Genomic DNA, 17,537 nt, shown 5'->3' on the forward strand with positions numbered 1-17,537 from the left:
TATAAATAGAAAATAAAATGGGACCCAAAACTTAGATCATAATCTAAGTAAAAGTACCTATAAATGTTGCATTTTAACTCTCATATAATCTCTTTTTGCTCCTTTTCAGAGTCCTTTCACATGCAGAATGACAAACAACTGGGTCATTTTAGCCGTCTACACCGTGACGTTTCTCATCGGCTTGCCGGCCAATCTCCTGGCCATGTGCACGTTCGTAAGGAAACTCGGTGACAAACCCAGTCCGAATGACATCCTTCTCTTCAACCTGACGGCGTCCGACTTGATCTTCCTTTTCTTTCTGCCCTTCAAGATGTATGAAGCTGCCGTGGGAATGCACTGGTACTTATCCAAGAACCTGTGCTCGATCGCGTCCTTCTTCTTTTTCACCACGATTTACACCAGCTCCCTGTTGCTCATGGCCATAGCCGTGGATCGCTACTTAGGACTGGCCTTTCCGTTCAAATACAGACTCATGCGAAAGCCTCTTTACGCCTCGGTTGGCAGCGTCTTCATCTGGCTGTTCAGCGCCGGTCACTGCACCATCGTATTCATCATCGTCCACATGCCAGAGAACCGCACTGAACCCAAAACAGTCTGCTATGAGAACTTCACTGATAAGCAAAAGGAGGTCTTGTTACCAGTTCGTTTCGAGTTTTTCGTGGTCATGTACTTGCTACCGCTCTTAGTTTGCATCTTCTGCTATGTTAGCTGCATCTATATCTTGTATAGCAGGCCTCACATAGCCAAAGTGAAAAAGCAAAGGGCCATTGGGATGGCGCTGTGCACGCTGACCATCTTTTTGCTCTGTTTTCTGCCCTATAACATGTCCCATCTGGTGGGTTTCAGCACCAACAACAGCCCGTCGTGGAGGTACTACACACTCCTGCCCAGCACGCTCAACACGTGCCTCGACCCATTCGTCTTCTACTTCTCATCCTCCACTTTCCGTGAAAGCGCGACGATCGCTTTTCTCAAGAAATGGTGTTTTAGGCAAAAAAAGTGCGACGACACTGAACTGAAGACTATATCAAAATGAACAGCTTTTGCATTTGAATGTCACTATTATGTCATGGCTTCTTGTAAATCACAAGGTTTATTTCCCTTTTTCATCTTCCTAGTACTAGTGAAGAAATTGTAAGATTTGTAAGTCTCTTCTGCGCACTAACGCAACATTTATTTAATAAATATTTTTACTAAACAGTAAAATTTTGTATAACTGTTTTCCAAGTTTGTATATTGTCGTATATATATATCACATGATCCTTCAGAAATCCTTCTAATATGATGATTTGATGCTCAAGAAACATTTCTTATAGTTGTGCTGCTTCATATTTTTGTGGAAACTGTGATACGTTGTTTCTTCAGGATTCTTTAATGAATAGACAGTTCCAAACATTAACATTATATATGTTTTTACTGACACCATAGATAAATTTAATGCATAAAACAGTGTATGTTTCTTCTCAAATCAACTAAGGTAGATCTGTACCCATAGGAAAGGAATGAATAAAAAGAGACCAAATAGTTTCTTCTAAGAAAAAGAGCACAATGATACTGGAGTTTCAGAAAAGATCTCAACTTAGTCTCAAAGGCTGTATAAACTTTATTTAAACATTCAAAGTCTGTCTTGGTGAACTCTCCTTTTCTAGTTTAATTTGTCAAACAGTGAATAAACAGAATGAGTTCAAACGATGAAAGATTTTATTTGAAATTTTGTCTCTGCATGAACAATGATTCGGTTTTATTCTGGATTGCATGAATTATTTTTAACCTCAAATGTGCATGATTGGGATAGAGACTAAAGAAATCCTGCGGGAAAACCAGAAGGATCGTTCAGGCAACATTTCTTGGTACCTTTTTTAAGTGGGATCAGATAACACCTGTATATACATGTTTAGACACGGTGTTTGCTTCTCTTCTGTTTTAGCGAGAGCCGGCCACTCTCCGGCATTCGTGCATTCTGTAGGCACACATGTAAAATATTCCTGCAAAACAAAACACACGCGTTCCATGAGATCAACAGCACATGTTGGAGATCAGATGTCAGAAAAAATCATTACTGACCTGCAAAAAAGGTCATGAGCAGAGCGACCCAGCCCAGAATGTAGGACCATGAGAAACGCCAGTCACCAAAGCGCTTCCCGAGGAAGTTCACCGTCACGCCGGTGTAGATTGCCATAGCGAGCAGAACAAAGAGCGCTGGAGGAGAAACAAATGAGACCGAGCGGTTTAGATGACCAAAAATTATTCAGAAACAAGTGTTTTTTTTAGTGTGTGCAGGACACTATAGTTCACTTATGTAAGTGAGGAGAGCAAAATAAAGTCAACTGTGACATATTATAGCCAAAAACTCTTCATACAGTGACTACCAGTAACATTTATAAACATTTGGGATCAAAAATTATTCAGACTCTTTGACCTGAGCATGTTTTGCTGAAGTGTTTTTTCTTTCATTGCTAATGTGATCTTTTTACACACAGACTGAACAAAATGAATCATTGGTTGAGCTAAACTGGTATTATCTAATTGTGTAGTTAAATTTAACAGCTGACAGATATTCAACATAATTCATGTGTGAGACAGTCTAACAGAAGGACGGACAAAACCAGTCAAATATCAACTGATCTGATAACTCTGAGTTCTTGTCATATGTTACCATTTTCTAAAGTATAGCGAATAAACTGATAATGTGAGAAATGTTGAAGGTTTCGGAGTACATTTTGGTTTGACTGTATGTCAGCTCACATGAGTCGGCTAATAGACACTGGAAAGGGAAAGACTTACTGGAAATAAAAAACATGATCCCTGCAGCGAAGGAACGGTTGAATCGCTCAAAGGCGGAGAAGTGAGCGAAGGAGAGGATGCCTGCGATGATTCCCGCGAAACACGACATCGCCGAGAGGATCATGAAGGCCCGGGTTGCGTTCCAGTAAGCTGAGAGACAGAGAGAGAGATGGACACAGAAGCTTAGACTGATGGAGGAACATGGACTTTTCCCACAATGTTTTGCACCGAAGTTGTGTAAACTGCAAATGGAAGATGGAATAATAATGCTTTAGTTTGTTTTAGTCCAGCTTGTCCCCCTGTTATCAATACATTTATTCCTTAAAACTCATCTTTGATGATCAAAATTGCATATGTAAAAGTTTTTTCCTTGAAAAAAAAAAATTCTTCATGCCTTAAAATAGCTTGAATTTAATGTGACACATTGCCTCATTTAGTATACACTCTTCTATGAATATGCAAATGAGCCCCGCCTCCACTCACTCACAGAGATCCACTCGTTGACGATCACACGTTGACCTGGAAAGTGTTTCCCGTATAACAACGTAACTCGCTGCTTCACTAGTCCAATGCATCGCTGAAGAAATCAACTAGCGAGTCTCGACTGTTTCCCGAAACAATGTTGTCGCAAAGTGGTCGTTCAACCACGTTTGGTTAATGATGTCACGCACGTGGTGGAGTAATAACTTTTTTTAATGAATCTGTTTGAGATCGAATTAACGCTATATGTTTTGCTATAATTACGGACATGCATCTGAGGACTATTTCTCATTTTTCTCAATTATTTTGCTTTATTTCCAGATTCAATCATAGGCTCGTTCTTACACACTAGAGCTCGTTCACACTTGCGCAGTTTTCAAAAACAGAGCTTTAATTCTCTTGACAAACTAAAAGGCGTAAATTACATTTGTATGTATTCTAAATAAAGACACGGGCTGTAATGAATGTCAGCTTGCTTATTTTGCTCAAGATAAGGATTTATTGAGTCCACATGTCATGCAAACTAAACTCTTCTTCTAACCACAGGTCGAGATCTGTCTTTACAAACACACAACTTTGCGATGCTGTTTGCGAATGTTCGTTGGAACGATGGTTTCGGGAAACACAGACTCGTTGAACTGCTGAAAACGACGGAACTTGCGAACATAGTTGGCTAATGATGCTTTTGCGAAACACAACCCTGATTACAAGGTAGTTTGTGACGTCAGAAACACCAGCGATTTCAAAGCGTGTTTTTGAGACTGTCTTTGGTTCACTGCAGTTTTAAGGAGGAAATACTCAGCAATGCTGTCGACTTATGAATTTACACACGGTTTGTCTTAAAGCATATTAAAAACACCACATAGACACATAAACAACATTGGATTTTCACCACAGGGGGACTTTAAGAGTTTAATGTGGCTATAATTCAGAAACTCTTGTTATTATGGGAAACGTGTTTGAAAACAGTCAGTGACACTGTGATGCAGGCCTTAAATCAATACACACACTCACCGATACTGTCGGTCTGTGTGTAGCATTTGCCAGACATGCAGTATCTCCACAGGCCCTGGTGAGCGAAGCTGCCGGACAGTCTGTACTGCATCCAGTAGTCCGTCGCCGTCGAGATCACCAGCAAGATGTTGCCCATGACGGCACAGAACAAACCCCCTCCCATGAAGCTGTACATCCTGAGGAACACTGGAGCTGCGCTGAGACCAGTCAATCACACACACATGCAACATTTATACAGGACAAAGCCATCAAGAACGTACACTTGCCATGTTTCATGCTTACACTTGACTTGGTTGCACAACTACATGTCAACTAACTCTCATTAGAGTATTAGTAGACTGTAGGTTACACTCTTAAAAAACTGCTGGGTTGTTTTAACCCAAATTTGGGTCAAATATGGACAAACCAAGACATTGGATTCACATTTTTAATAAATTTAACCCAATGTTTGAGTTTGTCCATATTTGATTTTGACCCAAAATTGGGTTAAAACAACCCAGCATTTTTAGTGATAAAGTGCAGGTTAGTAGAATAAGTTATATGTAGTTGTAAAGTTACTGATACTGATACTTAGTTAGTGAATGTCTAAAGTGGACCATCGAAATAACGTGTTACACCCCAAAATCCAAAATAGATGATAAATTCGACTTTTAATAAAGAAAACAACACCTATTTTTTTTCTATCATTAAGCATTTTTTGTTTGTTTAAATATGCTTAATTTTCATGAAAATAATGTCACAAAACCAAAAAAAAAAAAAAGAAAAAGAAAAATGAATCATTAATAAAATAGTCTGCATTTTCTTAATATAAACTTTTTTTATGCATTTTTTTTTTAAGAATAAAATGTGAAAATTTCCCTTTGATTTGCATTGATTGAATGTTCAGCACTCAAAATGTAACAGTGTTCAGACATCATCGCTATATTTGCACACTGAATTGTGACTGGTCTTGTCTTCCTTATATTTAAAGGTCCCATATTGTACACCTTTCTGAAGTTTTAGTTTAGGTTTTGATGTCCTTAAGAATATATATTTGCGCTATAGAGCTGGTAAGTCCCGCCCCTTCCGCTAACCCCACTGGACCTTTAGGTTGAAAAATCGTCAATGCAAGTGAATGGGAGAAAATAATTATTTTCTGGTCCCGTTTGAATTTTGCCATGAATGTGAACATAATTTATGTTGTCTGTGAATTTTTTATATAATCTTTTGTGTAAAGAATGCTACAATTTAGCGGGTAGAAGTTTGATACGGTTAGAGTTTGTGTGAGAGCACTTTGTGGACTACAACTCTTCGCTGCTTTCGACGCGTTTGAAACGTCACCACCACTCGCATACGGACACTAGCTCACGGATCCCGCTAAACATGGCTGTGTCTTTGGTGCACTTCACCGCCTTCTTTCAGGGAGAGGACAAAATCGTTGAGGTTGGCGAAAACCACGGGTAAGTCAACTTTATGGGGTGACGTCACATAGGCGACATGTAGTCTTTCTCGTTATGTCTTTTCCACAACTGCTAGCCGAAGAATCATACAATATACTGTCAAACTCGTAACATGAAAAATTATATAAAAAATTCACAGACAACATATGTTCACATTCATGGCACAATTCAAACGGGACTAGAAAATAATTATTTTCTCCCATTCACTTGCATTGACGATTTTTCAACTTAGAGGTCCAGTTGGGGTTTTACGGATGGGCGGGACTTACCAGCTCTATAAGTACCAAAAAACATCTCAATATATATTTTACAGCTCCTTTCTCAGAAGCTCTGCCAAGAACAGGTCGATTTTGGCCTGTCTACTTAATATTCATGAGCCTCTCTTCTGATTGGCCTGTTCTTTTCTGAGTGACCTCCCATTGGTGGGGGTGGTGACTGAAGGCGGTGACTGAGTACTTCTGTCATCACATTTATTCGGAAGTCACAACGGCTCGTGAAAAGGCACAGCTACTTTATGCAGGCTGTGTGCATTTGTCTGTGGATCGACAGTTTTGAAACTTATATGGTAGTTTCATCGCCCCTAGACCTCTGCTATCATGAAAAAAGCCAGGAAATTTCAATTTTGACAATATGGGACCTTTAAAGTATGATTTGTGCACATCTGACTGAAACCAAGACTCTCATGACAACAGCTCTGATTCATTTACACAGAACCTTAAAACCTGACAAATAATTCATATTATTCTTCTGCGGCTATTTCCAGTGCATTGATCATTCTACGTTCAACTCCTCACACAGCCAGATTTATCTCACAGGCTGTACGTGCGTTTCCATATCAGAGTTTGCACAAGCAAAACAGCATCAGTCATTCACACGTCAGAGCTGATGATATTAATCACTTCTCAGAAAGACATTTGGCAAGTCATTGGAAACACAGTCAAACTGCAATGCCACAAAACAACATGTACAGGGACAACACACAGTGTGTCAACTAAAGCTATACATCATTATGATCATCAGGCATGATTAGACCCAAAACATGCTCTACATAAGTAATAGAGTCAACATTAGTGCTTTGCAAAATGTGTGCAGATCATCACTCTGCATTTCCACAGAGGGCGCTAGATGCAACAGTGAAGAGAGACTTATTTAACCCTCTAGTGCTGCTCGTGGAGGGAAAAACTGAACTTTTTTCATTTCAATGAAATGTACTATTAGTTTGATAATGTTTTCAATATAATATTTTGTAATTTTAAGGGATTTTATGATACTAAATTACATTTATGAAGTAGATATAATCCATTTATTACCTGTTAACTGCACTTTTTGAGCATAGACCTGCAAATGAAACACCCAACTTAAACTAAATCTTCAATGCTTTAGAGCACAGACTGAAGTTTGGTCTCTTTTTAAAGACGACACTTGGCAGATTATTGCTGAAGTGAAAAAAAAAAAAAAAAAGTGAAACAAAAAAAGTTTAAGTTTATTATTATTAATAATAGAAGTTTAAGTTTATTGTTATGAAAAATTCACAAAAAATAATATTTTCAACTCACTGTAAAAAATTTCTAACCCTCCCAAATCAAAAATTTCAAGTGACCGATAACATCTAAATTTTTCAATTGGCCCAACTGAAATTCTGTAAATTATAAAATTAAATTTACAGAATTTCACTTGGGCCAATTGAAAAATTTTGATGTTATCGGTCACTTGAAATTTTTGATTTGGGAGGGTTAGAAATTTTTTACAGTGCTTGTATATTACATTTATATGTTCCAAAAAAAATTTTTTTGGATGCAGTATCAAAAGTTTTCACTAGATAAATTTGCAATGCACTCATTTCGACCACGAGGAGCACAAGTGTTTTCAGGACCATTTAACCTTTCTGAATGAATGTCCATGAGTGTGAGTGTGTGTGTGTGTTCAGCAAGTGCCAAATGAAGTCCGATGAAGTAAAAAATTATATAAAAAAAAAACCTAAATGTTAAATTTGTCAGAAGGTTAAAATGTTGAATAATAATACATCTCTAGATTAATATGATGAATATATAATTTACAGTTTCTAGTAGTTTGGGATGCAAAATGGAAACATCACCTGTTATAAAAAAAAAACACTTTCTCTTTTGCATTAAAGCGTAAGTTCTGCACATGCATGTGAAGCGACTGATGCCTATGGTTATAAAACCATATAAAACCGCAAAAGCATTTACAGTAACATGGTATAAAACTGTCACAAATGCATTTCAAGATGAAACTTGCATGCATTGTAAAACTCTGCCCTTGACATTGTCTTCAAACAGAGGTAAAAACATATTTCACAGCTGAAAATAAAAAAATAATGAAACAAAGAAATAATGTAAAAGGCCACATTAATTTGCCCTGCAAAAAATGATATTTGATGGTCAGAAGACTTCAGATTAATCCTGAAAACCATCACAAACGTGACTCTCGTCTCAGGAGTCGGAGGGATTCTTACCTGAGATCTTCAGGATAAATGAACCTTCCCAGAGGGAAAGAGAGAGAGAGAGTGGGATCCCGCAGCGAGCGTAACGCCAGAAAGGAGCCGCCCGGCCAAATTCCAAAAAGTTATCCTCTCTGCTTTTCTGTTGATGGTGGCAAAATCCTTTAACACAAGCCACACAGAACAAATGCACTTGAGCTTGATGGAGTGGAGGCACGTGAGCGCCGGGTTTGGAGGGGGAAGGCTCTTTTTGACGCTCTTTTTGTTGTTGTATTGGCCGTTCTGGAACTGTGATGTGCAGAGGCTTGCAGTACTGCTGTGGTCAATGCAACATGCTGAAGCGCACACTTTCATTCAGCTGCTGCTGGTCACACACACACACACACACACACACACGAGCGGACGCAGGAGGATTTTCATTCGCATCACAAATTAAGTTTGGTGTACTTAAGAAAGATTGTTCAGGTTAATAACCTTTCTGAACTTGCTACATACTTCATTCAGAAATGCAGATTTTTTGAAAACCCATTTCCTCATTTACTAAAGCGTTTGCTTCTTCTCTTTGAACCCTTTCAAATGATAAAGCTACTACAGTAGCCCTATTGCTACCCCTTGCAATAACTCACTTTGCTATAAATGTTGTTCTTGCAATTATTTAAATATGATTATTTTATGATTATTATTATGTTAACCAGAGCCGCCTTAACCTAATGTTAGGCCCCGGGGCTGAGAGGTTTTGTAGGCCCCCCATCCCCTCGATTTATAGAGTCTCATTTTAAAAAAGTGTAATTTAGGCTAATCTACATCACAAAATGCATTAGTTTCTTTTGAGACCTACAACAGTGAGTTTTCCCTCTTTGAGCCAGTAAACACCATAATATTGTTATTAACATACCACTGAGCCCACTTGAGCATAAACACAAGACACTTTATTTAACAACCACACACAGCAACTAAATTTCAACTTTATGCAAATGAGAAGCAATTTTTGCGAGCGACAACCAATAGGAAAGAAGCTCCCTTTTGGAGCTCAGCTCCCGTCACCGTCTCGAGTGCAGTGCAGGCAAGAAAGAAAAGTTTGAGGGCGATTTCACTGTTTTATATGATTTGACTGTAACTAACCACAAACATGGATATAATAAAATGATGCATGGAAAAGAAACTGTCGACAGTCTCAGTGAGTTTAATTCATACATTTATAGTTCGAGTGTTGTAGTTTTATGATGTAAGTTTAGCACTGCTGCAGTTCATTTTACAGTTTCCCCTGCATTATGTTGACTATTAGGGACAAGAAAATGTATTATTTGTTAAATTCGGATGACGTTTTAGTAATTTATGACAGTATGAGTGAGTTTAATTTGTAGATTGATCGATCGTTAATCTAGTAAATTATTTAATCCCTGAACACTGCTGTTTGGTAATATAAAAACACTCTCCCGAACAGCATACTGTTTCTTTTGAGCCTAATTCCTAGTCAAATTAAAATAATATAGTTGTATCACTTGTGATGGTGTTTTGTATGTGGCCAGACGAGCAGTCTACCAATAACATTAGAGCGACAGCACTACCAACGCCCACAAGAGACTTCACAGTATAGAGACTAGCGACATACAGCGACAAAATCTGACAAGTTACAAAACAATATGACCTTTTCAGCTCATCATGAACCTGAACATGGGAGGCCCCTGAACTCAGGAGGCCCCTGGGCTTCAGCCCAGGTAAGCCCGTGCATTAAGGCGGCCTTGATGTTAACTCATTTATTTTCTCCCTTGCCCTTCGTCATTGTATATTTGATTTGAGACTTCATTGCTATTTCTTATTGTAATTTACAACTACATCTGCCTTTTGAGAATTGTAAATTGTTTATTCAATGCCTATTTTGTGTGTTAATTTGTTTATTAAAAAAAACAGAAAAAAGAAAAAAAAAACAGCCTCGATGACTCTTTTTTGGCTGTGATAATGAGAGATTTATAATGGCTTCAAATACAGTAGATTTTTTTGTGGATGAGAAAAGAAAATGGTGCTATTGAGCAGCAATAAAAAAAAATATTTTAATGACTTTCTTCCTCAGTATTTCTGTCTTATTTTTCAGTACTGATATCTAAACATTCGTGAATCAAGATAAATTTACTTGAGAAGCAAAATTAGTTTGGATATTAAGTCTTGTTTCTGAAAAACGTATCAAAATTAAGTGAGTTTGTGCTTCAAACAAGAAAAACAAGTTTATTTTTGTTCTTGTTTTAAGCACAAACTCACTTCATTTTGATCAATTGTTCAAAAAAAAAACAAACTTAATATCTTCAGCCATTTTGCTTCTACGGTAAATGTATCTTGATTTAAGAGTTTTTAGATATTCGTACAGGAAAACAAGACTTTTTCTTTTTTTTTTTTTTGCAGTGCAGGATATTATTTTTGTCTCATCTTTCAGAAGAGAATAAGTTTGTATGGAGGAAAGTTTGGAAATAGGAAAGAAATTTAAATAGAAGGAAAGAGAAATCTTTCCTAAAAAATACCCTAGGAGAAATAAAAATAGATACAATTAAGTCCATATAAGAGTATAGCCTAGATCTATAACATGAATGCAAACAGCAGCTCCAGTCATTTGATGAGAAATGTTTGAGTTTATATTGAGATCTCAGAGTTTTCATTGCAGACTTTGGCATCTTGACAAATTTGAGCAAAGTTTGAGTCTCAATATAAAATAAAAATATTCTTATTGGCTGTGATTGTGTCACATCACGTATTACAAATTTTTTATGTAATTTGAAAAAAGTCATTTATTCGATGAAATACAGTAAAAATAGTAATATTGTGAAATATTATTAAAAGTTCAAATAGCTGTTTTCTATGTGAATATATAGTAAAGTGTAATTTATTCCTGTGATCAAAGCTGAATGTTCAGCATCATTACTCCAGTCTTCAGTGTCACATGATCCTTCAGAAATCACTCTAATATGAGGATTTGATGCTCGAGAAACATGGATGAATAGAAAGTTAAAAAGAACAGCATTTATTTAAAATTAACATTATAAATGTATTTACTGTGATTTTTGGTCAATTTAATGCATCCTTGCTAAATAAAAGTTTTTTTTAATACTTCTTATTTCAGAATAAATTACAGAAACATTGTAATTTTGATATATTGCTCACATACTAATGAGGTACAATTAAAATACAGTTAGAATTAAAGAATAAATCCATTTTTGCAGCAGCTGAGATGCTCATGTGGGTGATGCTTGTTCAAATCTGGCCTGCAACACATTAATAAATTTATAAGATAAGATGATAACACTTTACTTTACGTATAATACATTATAAAGATATTCATAACAACATTATAATGCATTATGTCTTTTCATAAATAATTGTAACAAATTTAAAATGCATAATATGTTCACGGATTCCTTGTTACATCTGAAATTGGTTGTTTGTCATGCATTGTTGTAATAAATTATACTTTCTAAAGGTGTAACAGTGAAAAGATAATATAATGTATTATAACGGTGCAGTTACAATTATTCATATAGATCATCCAATGCATTATACAGTGCATTACAAGGCATGATTAATGCATTAAAAATACATTCATAATGCATCATATATGGGCCATTCTACAGAATTGGTGCAAAGTCAGAGTTGGAAACATCTTGAAATTTTTTTGTTTTTTCCCACAAATTTTGCATGTATGCAAATTGTATAATATCCAAGGTATGCTTTTCTAGTAATTGTGCAGTTAATTCTCATATTGTATTTTCAGAAAATGCTGGAATATTTTCCTTCTCCCCAAATTTGTCACTACCGAAACACAATATTAAATAATTTATTAAGAAGGCTTATAATGACCTATTAAGATTTTGTTTACATCTACCTTATAAATATATATTTTTTCTATTTTTAAAAAATATTTTTACTGGTTAAATCAATAAAGATTATAATTTTAATAATATTTTAAGTGTGATTTATGAGATTTGTTGTATTTTGAACCCAATCTTTCTTTGTAGAAGGCATAAAGTTTATCGTACTGATTTCAAAGTTAAGGATTCATTAGTATTAATATGCATTGAACCAAACACTATCATAACATCTTAGTTGATAATTCAATATACTTTATTTTTGACAAAACATCCCATGTTACGGTAGTGACTGCACATTTTTGGTAGTGACAGTAATGTTTTGGTAGTGAAAATTAGTTTGCCATGGCTGAATCAGACTGTCCACATTTTATGTTAATATAAATAAATAACTATGATGCACATATGCAGTCAGTACATATAGCAGACACACATCTGACAGTAAATATCTTATAAGAACACCTAGAGCTATTCTATATTTTGGGTCTTGAGGTGCAAGTGAGAAGAGGTATGCTCATAGATTTTTCTTCCTAAAAAAACAACAACTTACAATGTAGACTCAGAACCACTTTGTTTTATTTTCACATTTTCAACATTTTGTTTATGAGTCATTCAGATAAATCTCCAGAACCACTGAACTCTCTGTCTGTGTGTGTGTGTGTGTGTGTGTGTGTGTGTGTGTGTGTGTGTGTGTGTACTGGTGTCTGATCACCCTCACTGGAAGTGCTAGGTGGTGTGGAAGCCCTGCAAAATGTCTCCATCTCTTTTTGTCTTTTCACCATCATCCTGTGTCTTTTCTGTCTTTTCCTCCATGCTTTTCTGACATGTCTTTGCTCCCTGTCAGATAATTCACTGATACTCTTCAACTTTCCTTCTTCCCTTCGTTTCTTATTTCTTTCATTTTCTTTCCTTAAGTATTCCTCGTACTTCACTGGGTCTTCCCTCAACCTTTGTTTGTATTCTCTCTGTCTCTCTGTTGTAGTTTTTCTATTTTTTTTAGGCATGTTGGTGTTTTATGTCATTCTCCTTGCCAAGTTAATCATAGAAATTAACATTACTGACAACAACCTTACACCTAAGCTAGTATCATGGACTGCAACCTTAAGTAATTGTAACCTCATCACATTACAGAATTTTAACAGAATATTGCATACTAAAACACTACTAAAACATACTACAGTAGTAATTATTTGCATAACTGTACTAAAATGTAGTTTATTCCTCCAAATAAAGGATTATGTGTTCCCTTTTGTCACTACCAAAACAATGTCACAACCGAAACTTCAAGAAAATGTTTCGGTTGTGACTGTTTTGGTAGTGACAATTTTAGATAACTTTTGAGCCTAGCTCGAAGATGCTAATCAGCACATGGTTAGCCATCACTGGTCAGAACAGTTGAACACATATAACAACTAAATTTTATGGAATAACATCCCAAAAAAATTTCTCAATAGCAGAAAAAATGAGTTTGGTAGTGACATTCCTTAAAGTTACACACAGATTTTTAGACTTTAGAACACATTTACCTCAAAATGATGGGATCAATCTACTCACCATATAGCACATGAGAGAGAGGGACACAGGAATATTTCCTGATCAAAAATGTAGGAGTGTGGTTAAAATCAGTCTCAGCCAATGGACTACAACATTCACTGTTTTGGTAGTGACATGAAAATGCGGGACATGTTTTTTTAGATAAAGTTTCATGATTTAAAAATAAAATATAAAATAAATATTTTTTTAACTTCATTTAAAAAAAAAAAAATATATATATTTTTTTTAAAACAAGAATGGAAAAATTTGCAAAAAATTATTCAATATCATTTTCACAAGTTGAAATTTAGGGGTTAGGGTTTGGGACAGCCACCTCCTAATTGAAAGTAGCCCATAAATTATGATTTTATATATATAAAGCTTACTGATATCTTAAATATTATTGTGGGTTTCAATAGATAATTGAAGGATCTTAGTAAACATCTAAGATTTTAATAATTAAATGCTTTTCAAATGTGTTTTTTGGATGAGGGACAGCAGTTTGCACCAATTCTGTAGAATGGCCCATATATATATAGGCTTTAAAAGGGTTATGACATGAGAAATCCAAATTGCCTTGATCTTTTGACATATAATAGGTCTTTGTACCATTAAAACATCCTGCAAGTTTCATAGTTAAAAATGTCCTCCTAATTATAAACAAAGCATTTATTTAATCAACCTCCAAGAACAACTCATTTGGATATTGTGGGATTTGTGACGTCAGATGAAAATGAAAACATTTGCATATGCCCGCCTCCAGAGCAAGGCATCGACCAATAGTTACACATCACATCATAGGCCCCGCCCACTGGCATTCAGTCGCTTAACGGCAAGTGGGCGGTTTATTTTAATGCCATGATGGATGGCATCAGAGGATTATATGATTATATTCGTTCGGAGCACTTTATTTTGTAAGCGCGGCACAGTGTAATGGAGAGTTCACAAAGAAACTTTTCTTGACAGATGAAGAAGCAACTTTATTGGATAATATATGGATAATGTTTTCAAAACACGTGCAATAGCGAGTGGGCATTGATACTGTTTCCTATGCGATGACGTTAGCCAATCGCAACAGTGTGCGTTTACTGACAAGCCTTAAAGGAGCGGATCGTTTCAGAGATAGGCTCAGAATGAGGGTTGAAAATAAGCATTTTTCACATATAATTAGGTTTTTTTGTGCAAAAAAACTTTAACATTATAAGTGAACCTCAAGGAACATGTTAAAATAGTCAAAGAAAATCCATGTCATGACTCCTTTAAGTAAAGTGTTACCGATAAGACTGCAGAAACTGATTTCACAAAGTGCAACATGTTCCTGGATCAACATTCCAATCAACCAATCAGATTTGAGGGAAAAGTTTACAGTTTGTGTAAAATTTAGGCTTACACCGTGTCCTGACTACACGCAACGCTGCGATAAAATGCCTCTTTTCCATGTTAATCAGAGTGTTAGTCCTATCCAGCCGCGACGGCGACACACGACGACTCTATTTTAGAAACGGTTTCTATTTTTCTGCCACGTCGCGCTGGAACAACAAACACAAAGTGTGGCGATGATAATCTCAGGTACTGTTTATGTGCTTTATTTAATGTTAAAAGCGTGTAATGTGACTCTGAATATCATTTAGTGCTCCAGCTTTGAAGCTGTAAAAGCAACAATGGATAATTCACCTCGGATCTTGAAATTAAACAAATGGAAACAAGAACGTTCAAACTGTGAACAAACAAGTGTATTCTTTGACAACGATTGTTTTAGTAACTCAGTAGCCTATGTATTTTTAATAATGTTTAAATGGTGTAATATTTGTGAATTTGATTATGTACCGGTAGCTACTCATCCATTTTCTTGTGAGTGCCACCAAGATTACTCTCTTGTGCCGCGAGACTCCGCCCACACACTGTTCTGATTGGCTGACTCCGCCCATACGCTGTTCTGATTGGGTGACTCCACCCACACGCTGTTCTGATTGGCTGGGGGTTGTGATTGATTTTGACGCATCTCGCAGTCGCATCGTGTCTAGTGTGGACAGATAAATTATTTGTCGCTGGAATCTTATCGTATCGCGTCTGGTTAGGACACGGTGTTACAATCAGGGTTAGGTGCTTCTACATCAGTGTTATTAACCTATCATTTCCCTCTGATTTTAGGGATAGCGGTTACACTTTATTTTAAAGTGTCATTGTTACAGTATAATTATATAAGTACTCAGTAATATTAAGCACTTACTATTGGGTTAGGGTAGGATTAGGATTTGGTTGAGGGTTAGTTGCATGTAATTATGCATCATTTACTGTTATTACTATGGTAAGTACATGTAACATATGTAACAAGGACACTGTAAAATAAAGTGTTACCGGGATAGCTCATGGGTAGGGTTAGGTTTAGGGGTAGGGATATAGTCAGGATACAATTTTCAAACCAGAAAAATGTTCCAGTACCAACAAAATATGTTGACCCAGGAACATGTTTACTCGGCAAAATCCGGATGTGGGATAAGACTATAGGTTATGGGTGAACTCACTCAGATTCACACTGTGGTGGCCATTCTCACGCACGGGTTCACCGAAGGCAAAGGACCCGATCGCTCAGGCTGAACCATGTGAAAAAACACAGGACAAACAGTCAGTGAACACTAAAGAGGCGTCAGGTTCAGTGATTGTGATGGACAGGTACTGTACCTGCTGGAGTGTGTACTCAGGAGGAGGCTTCAGTCGTCCTCGCAGCAGATTCTCAGGCTTCAGAGTCGATCGACAGACCACAACCTGAAGAGAGGAGGAAGACACTCAAAGGGGTCATCGGATGCAAAACTCACTTTTCTATGGTGTTTGTATAACCCCTATCACCGGGTCCTTCACACCCCGCTCCGTGCGGGTCTCGAACCCAGGTCTCCGGCATGAGAGTCAGGCGCTCTAACAAGGAGGCTAAAGACTGCAGCCTCTAGCATCTGTCGCTAGAGCGCCTATTGAGATCAGAGGAGTGAGGTTTACTCGCACAGCAACTACTAGCTGGCCTCCGTTACACTTGCATATAAATGTGTCTTTGCAGTGTGTGGACACAACCACCATACAATGAAAAAAATCCATTCACTCCTTTTTTTTTATCCTCAGAAAGTGTAAACATGTGATGTCATATTGCTCATGCTCTGCCCACGACCGCTGACGGACTGTCCTGTGTTAGCATATTTCCAGTATTAGCATATTTCCCGTATTAGCATATTTCTAGTATTAGCATATTTCCATGTATCCAAAGTAATGCCGATATATTTGAAATACTCTGCCCTTTCAACTATCTCTCCGTTAAAAGGGGTGGTTGATTATGATTTCACTTTTTTAAGTTTATTTAGTGTGTAATGTTGCTGTTTGAGCATAAACAACATCTGCAAAGTTACGACACTCAAAGTTCAAAGCAAAGGGAGATATTTGCTTTTAAAGAAATCACTTTTTAAGGACTACAACAAACGGCTGGTAGAGACTACACCACATTCCTCCCGGGTTAGTGGCATCACCAACCCTAAAATTTACATAAACCCCGCCCCCGGAACACGATTTAAAGATTATTAAAAACAGAATATGCTAATCAATGACTAGAAGATAACTACACATCAGCTTCATAAATTCATCAACTAACCATTCAGAAATGTCCTGTTGCTTCTACATGTCATCACTTCTTCTCGAGTCTCTCCATCATTGTCTGACTCCGGTTTGAACATAAAAGGCTAAAACTTTTTGAATTTTTCAGTGCATGTGTGTGTGAGTGCAAGCTCTTGAAGCTCCGCCCTCTGTGCCGGGAGCAGCAGCTCATTTGCATTTAAAGGCACAGACACAAAAACGGTACCCTGGTAATCCAGATTTCAGATTTCAGTTCCTTAGTCTTTGAAATATTGAGGTATGCTAGTGCGTGGTGTGAGGATAACTTTCTGCTAACTTTATCATTTAGTTTTAATCATACCATACTTGTGGAAAAGGGGCATC

The 17,537-nt window shown here is 36.8% G+C and overlaps 3 protein-coding genes across 3 annotated transcripts in view; 2 read left to right on the forward strand and 1 right to left on the reverse strand.

The window, feature by feature from the left end:
- Nucleotides 1-17,537, forward strand: part of LOC307172232 (uncharacterized protein) — a 381,392-nt gene that overhangs the window by 189,723 nt on the left and 174,132 nt on the right. The gene's annotated exons all lie outside the window — the stretch shown is intronic.
- LOC307173022 (free fatty acid receptor 2) lies at nucleotides 108-1,119 on the forward strand. The gene has a single exon (XM_079895823.1). The coding sequence runs from the start codon at nucleotides 128-130 to the stop codon at nucleotides 1,034-1,036; it is 909 nt and encodes a 302-aa protein (XP_079751949.1). The 5' UTR covers nucleotides 108-127; the 3' UTR covers nucleotides 1,037-1,119.
- On the reverse strand, nucleotides 1,725-16,149 carry lim2.5 (lens intrinsic membrane protein 2.5). The gene is made up of 5 exons (XM_079894415.1): nucleotides 16,088-16,149; nucleotides 4,279-4,475; nucleotides 2,785-2,934; nucleotides 2,065-2,199; nucleotides 1,725-1,985 (listed from the first exon to the last, which is right to left on the reverse strand). The coding sequence occupies exons 2-5, from the start codon at nucleotides 4,451-4,453 to the stop codon at nucleotides 1,924-1,926; spliced, it is 522 nt and encodes a 173-aa protein (XP_079750541.1). The 5' UTR covers nucleotides 4,454-4,475; nucleotides 16,088-16,149; the 3' UTR covers nucleotides 1,725-1,923.

The sequence above is a fragment of the Squalius cephalus genome (assembly GCF_949319135.1).
Source record: "Squalius cephalus genome assembly, chromosome: 15".
Taxonomy (NCBI): domain Eukaryota; kingdom Metazoa; phylum Chordata; class Actinopteri; order Cypriniformes; family Leuciscidae; genus Squalius; species Squalius cephalus.

Coding starts and splice junctions, on each gene's coding strand:
- LOC307173022 (XM_079895823.1), top strand. CDS start 128: ATGACAAACAACTGGGTCATTTTAGCCGTCTACACCGTGACGTTTCTC.
- lim2.5 (XM_079894415.1), bottom strand. CDS start 4,453: ATGTACAGCTTCATGGGAGGGGGTTTGTTCTGTGCCGTCATGGGCAAC. Junction 2,935..4,278: donor CACACAGACCGACAGTATCG/GTGAGTGTGTGT, acceptor TCTGTCTCTCAG/CTTACTGGAACGCAACCCGG. Junction 1,986..2,064: donor GCTCATGACCTTTTTTGCAG/GTCAGTAATGAT, acceptor TTTGTTTTGCAG/GAATATTTTACATGTGTGCC.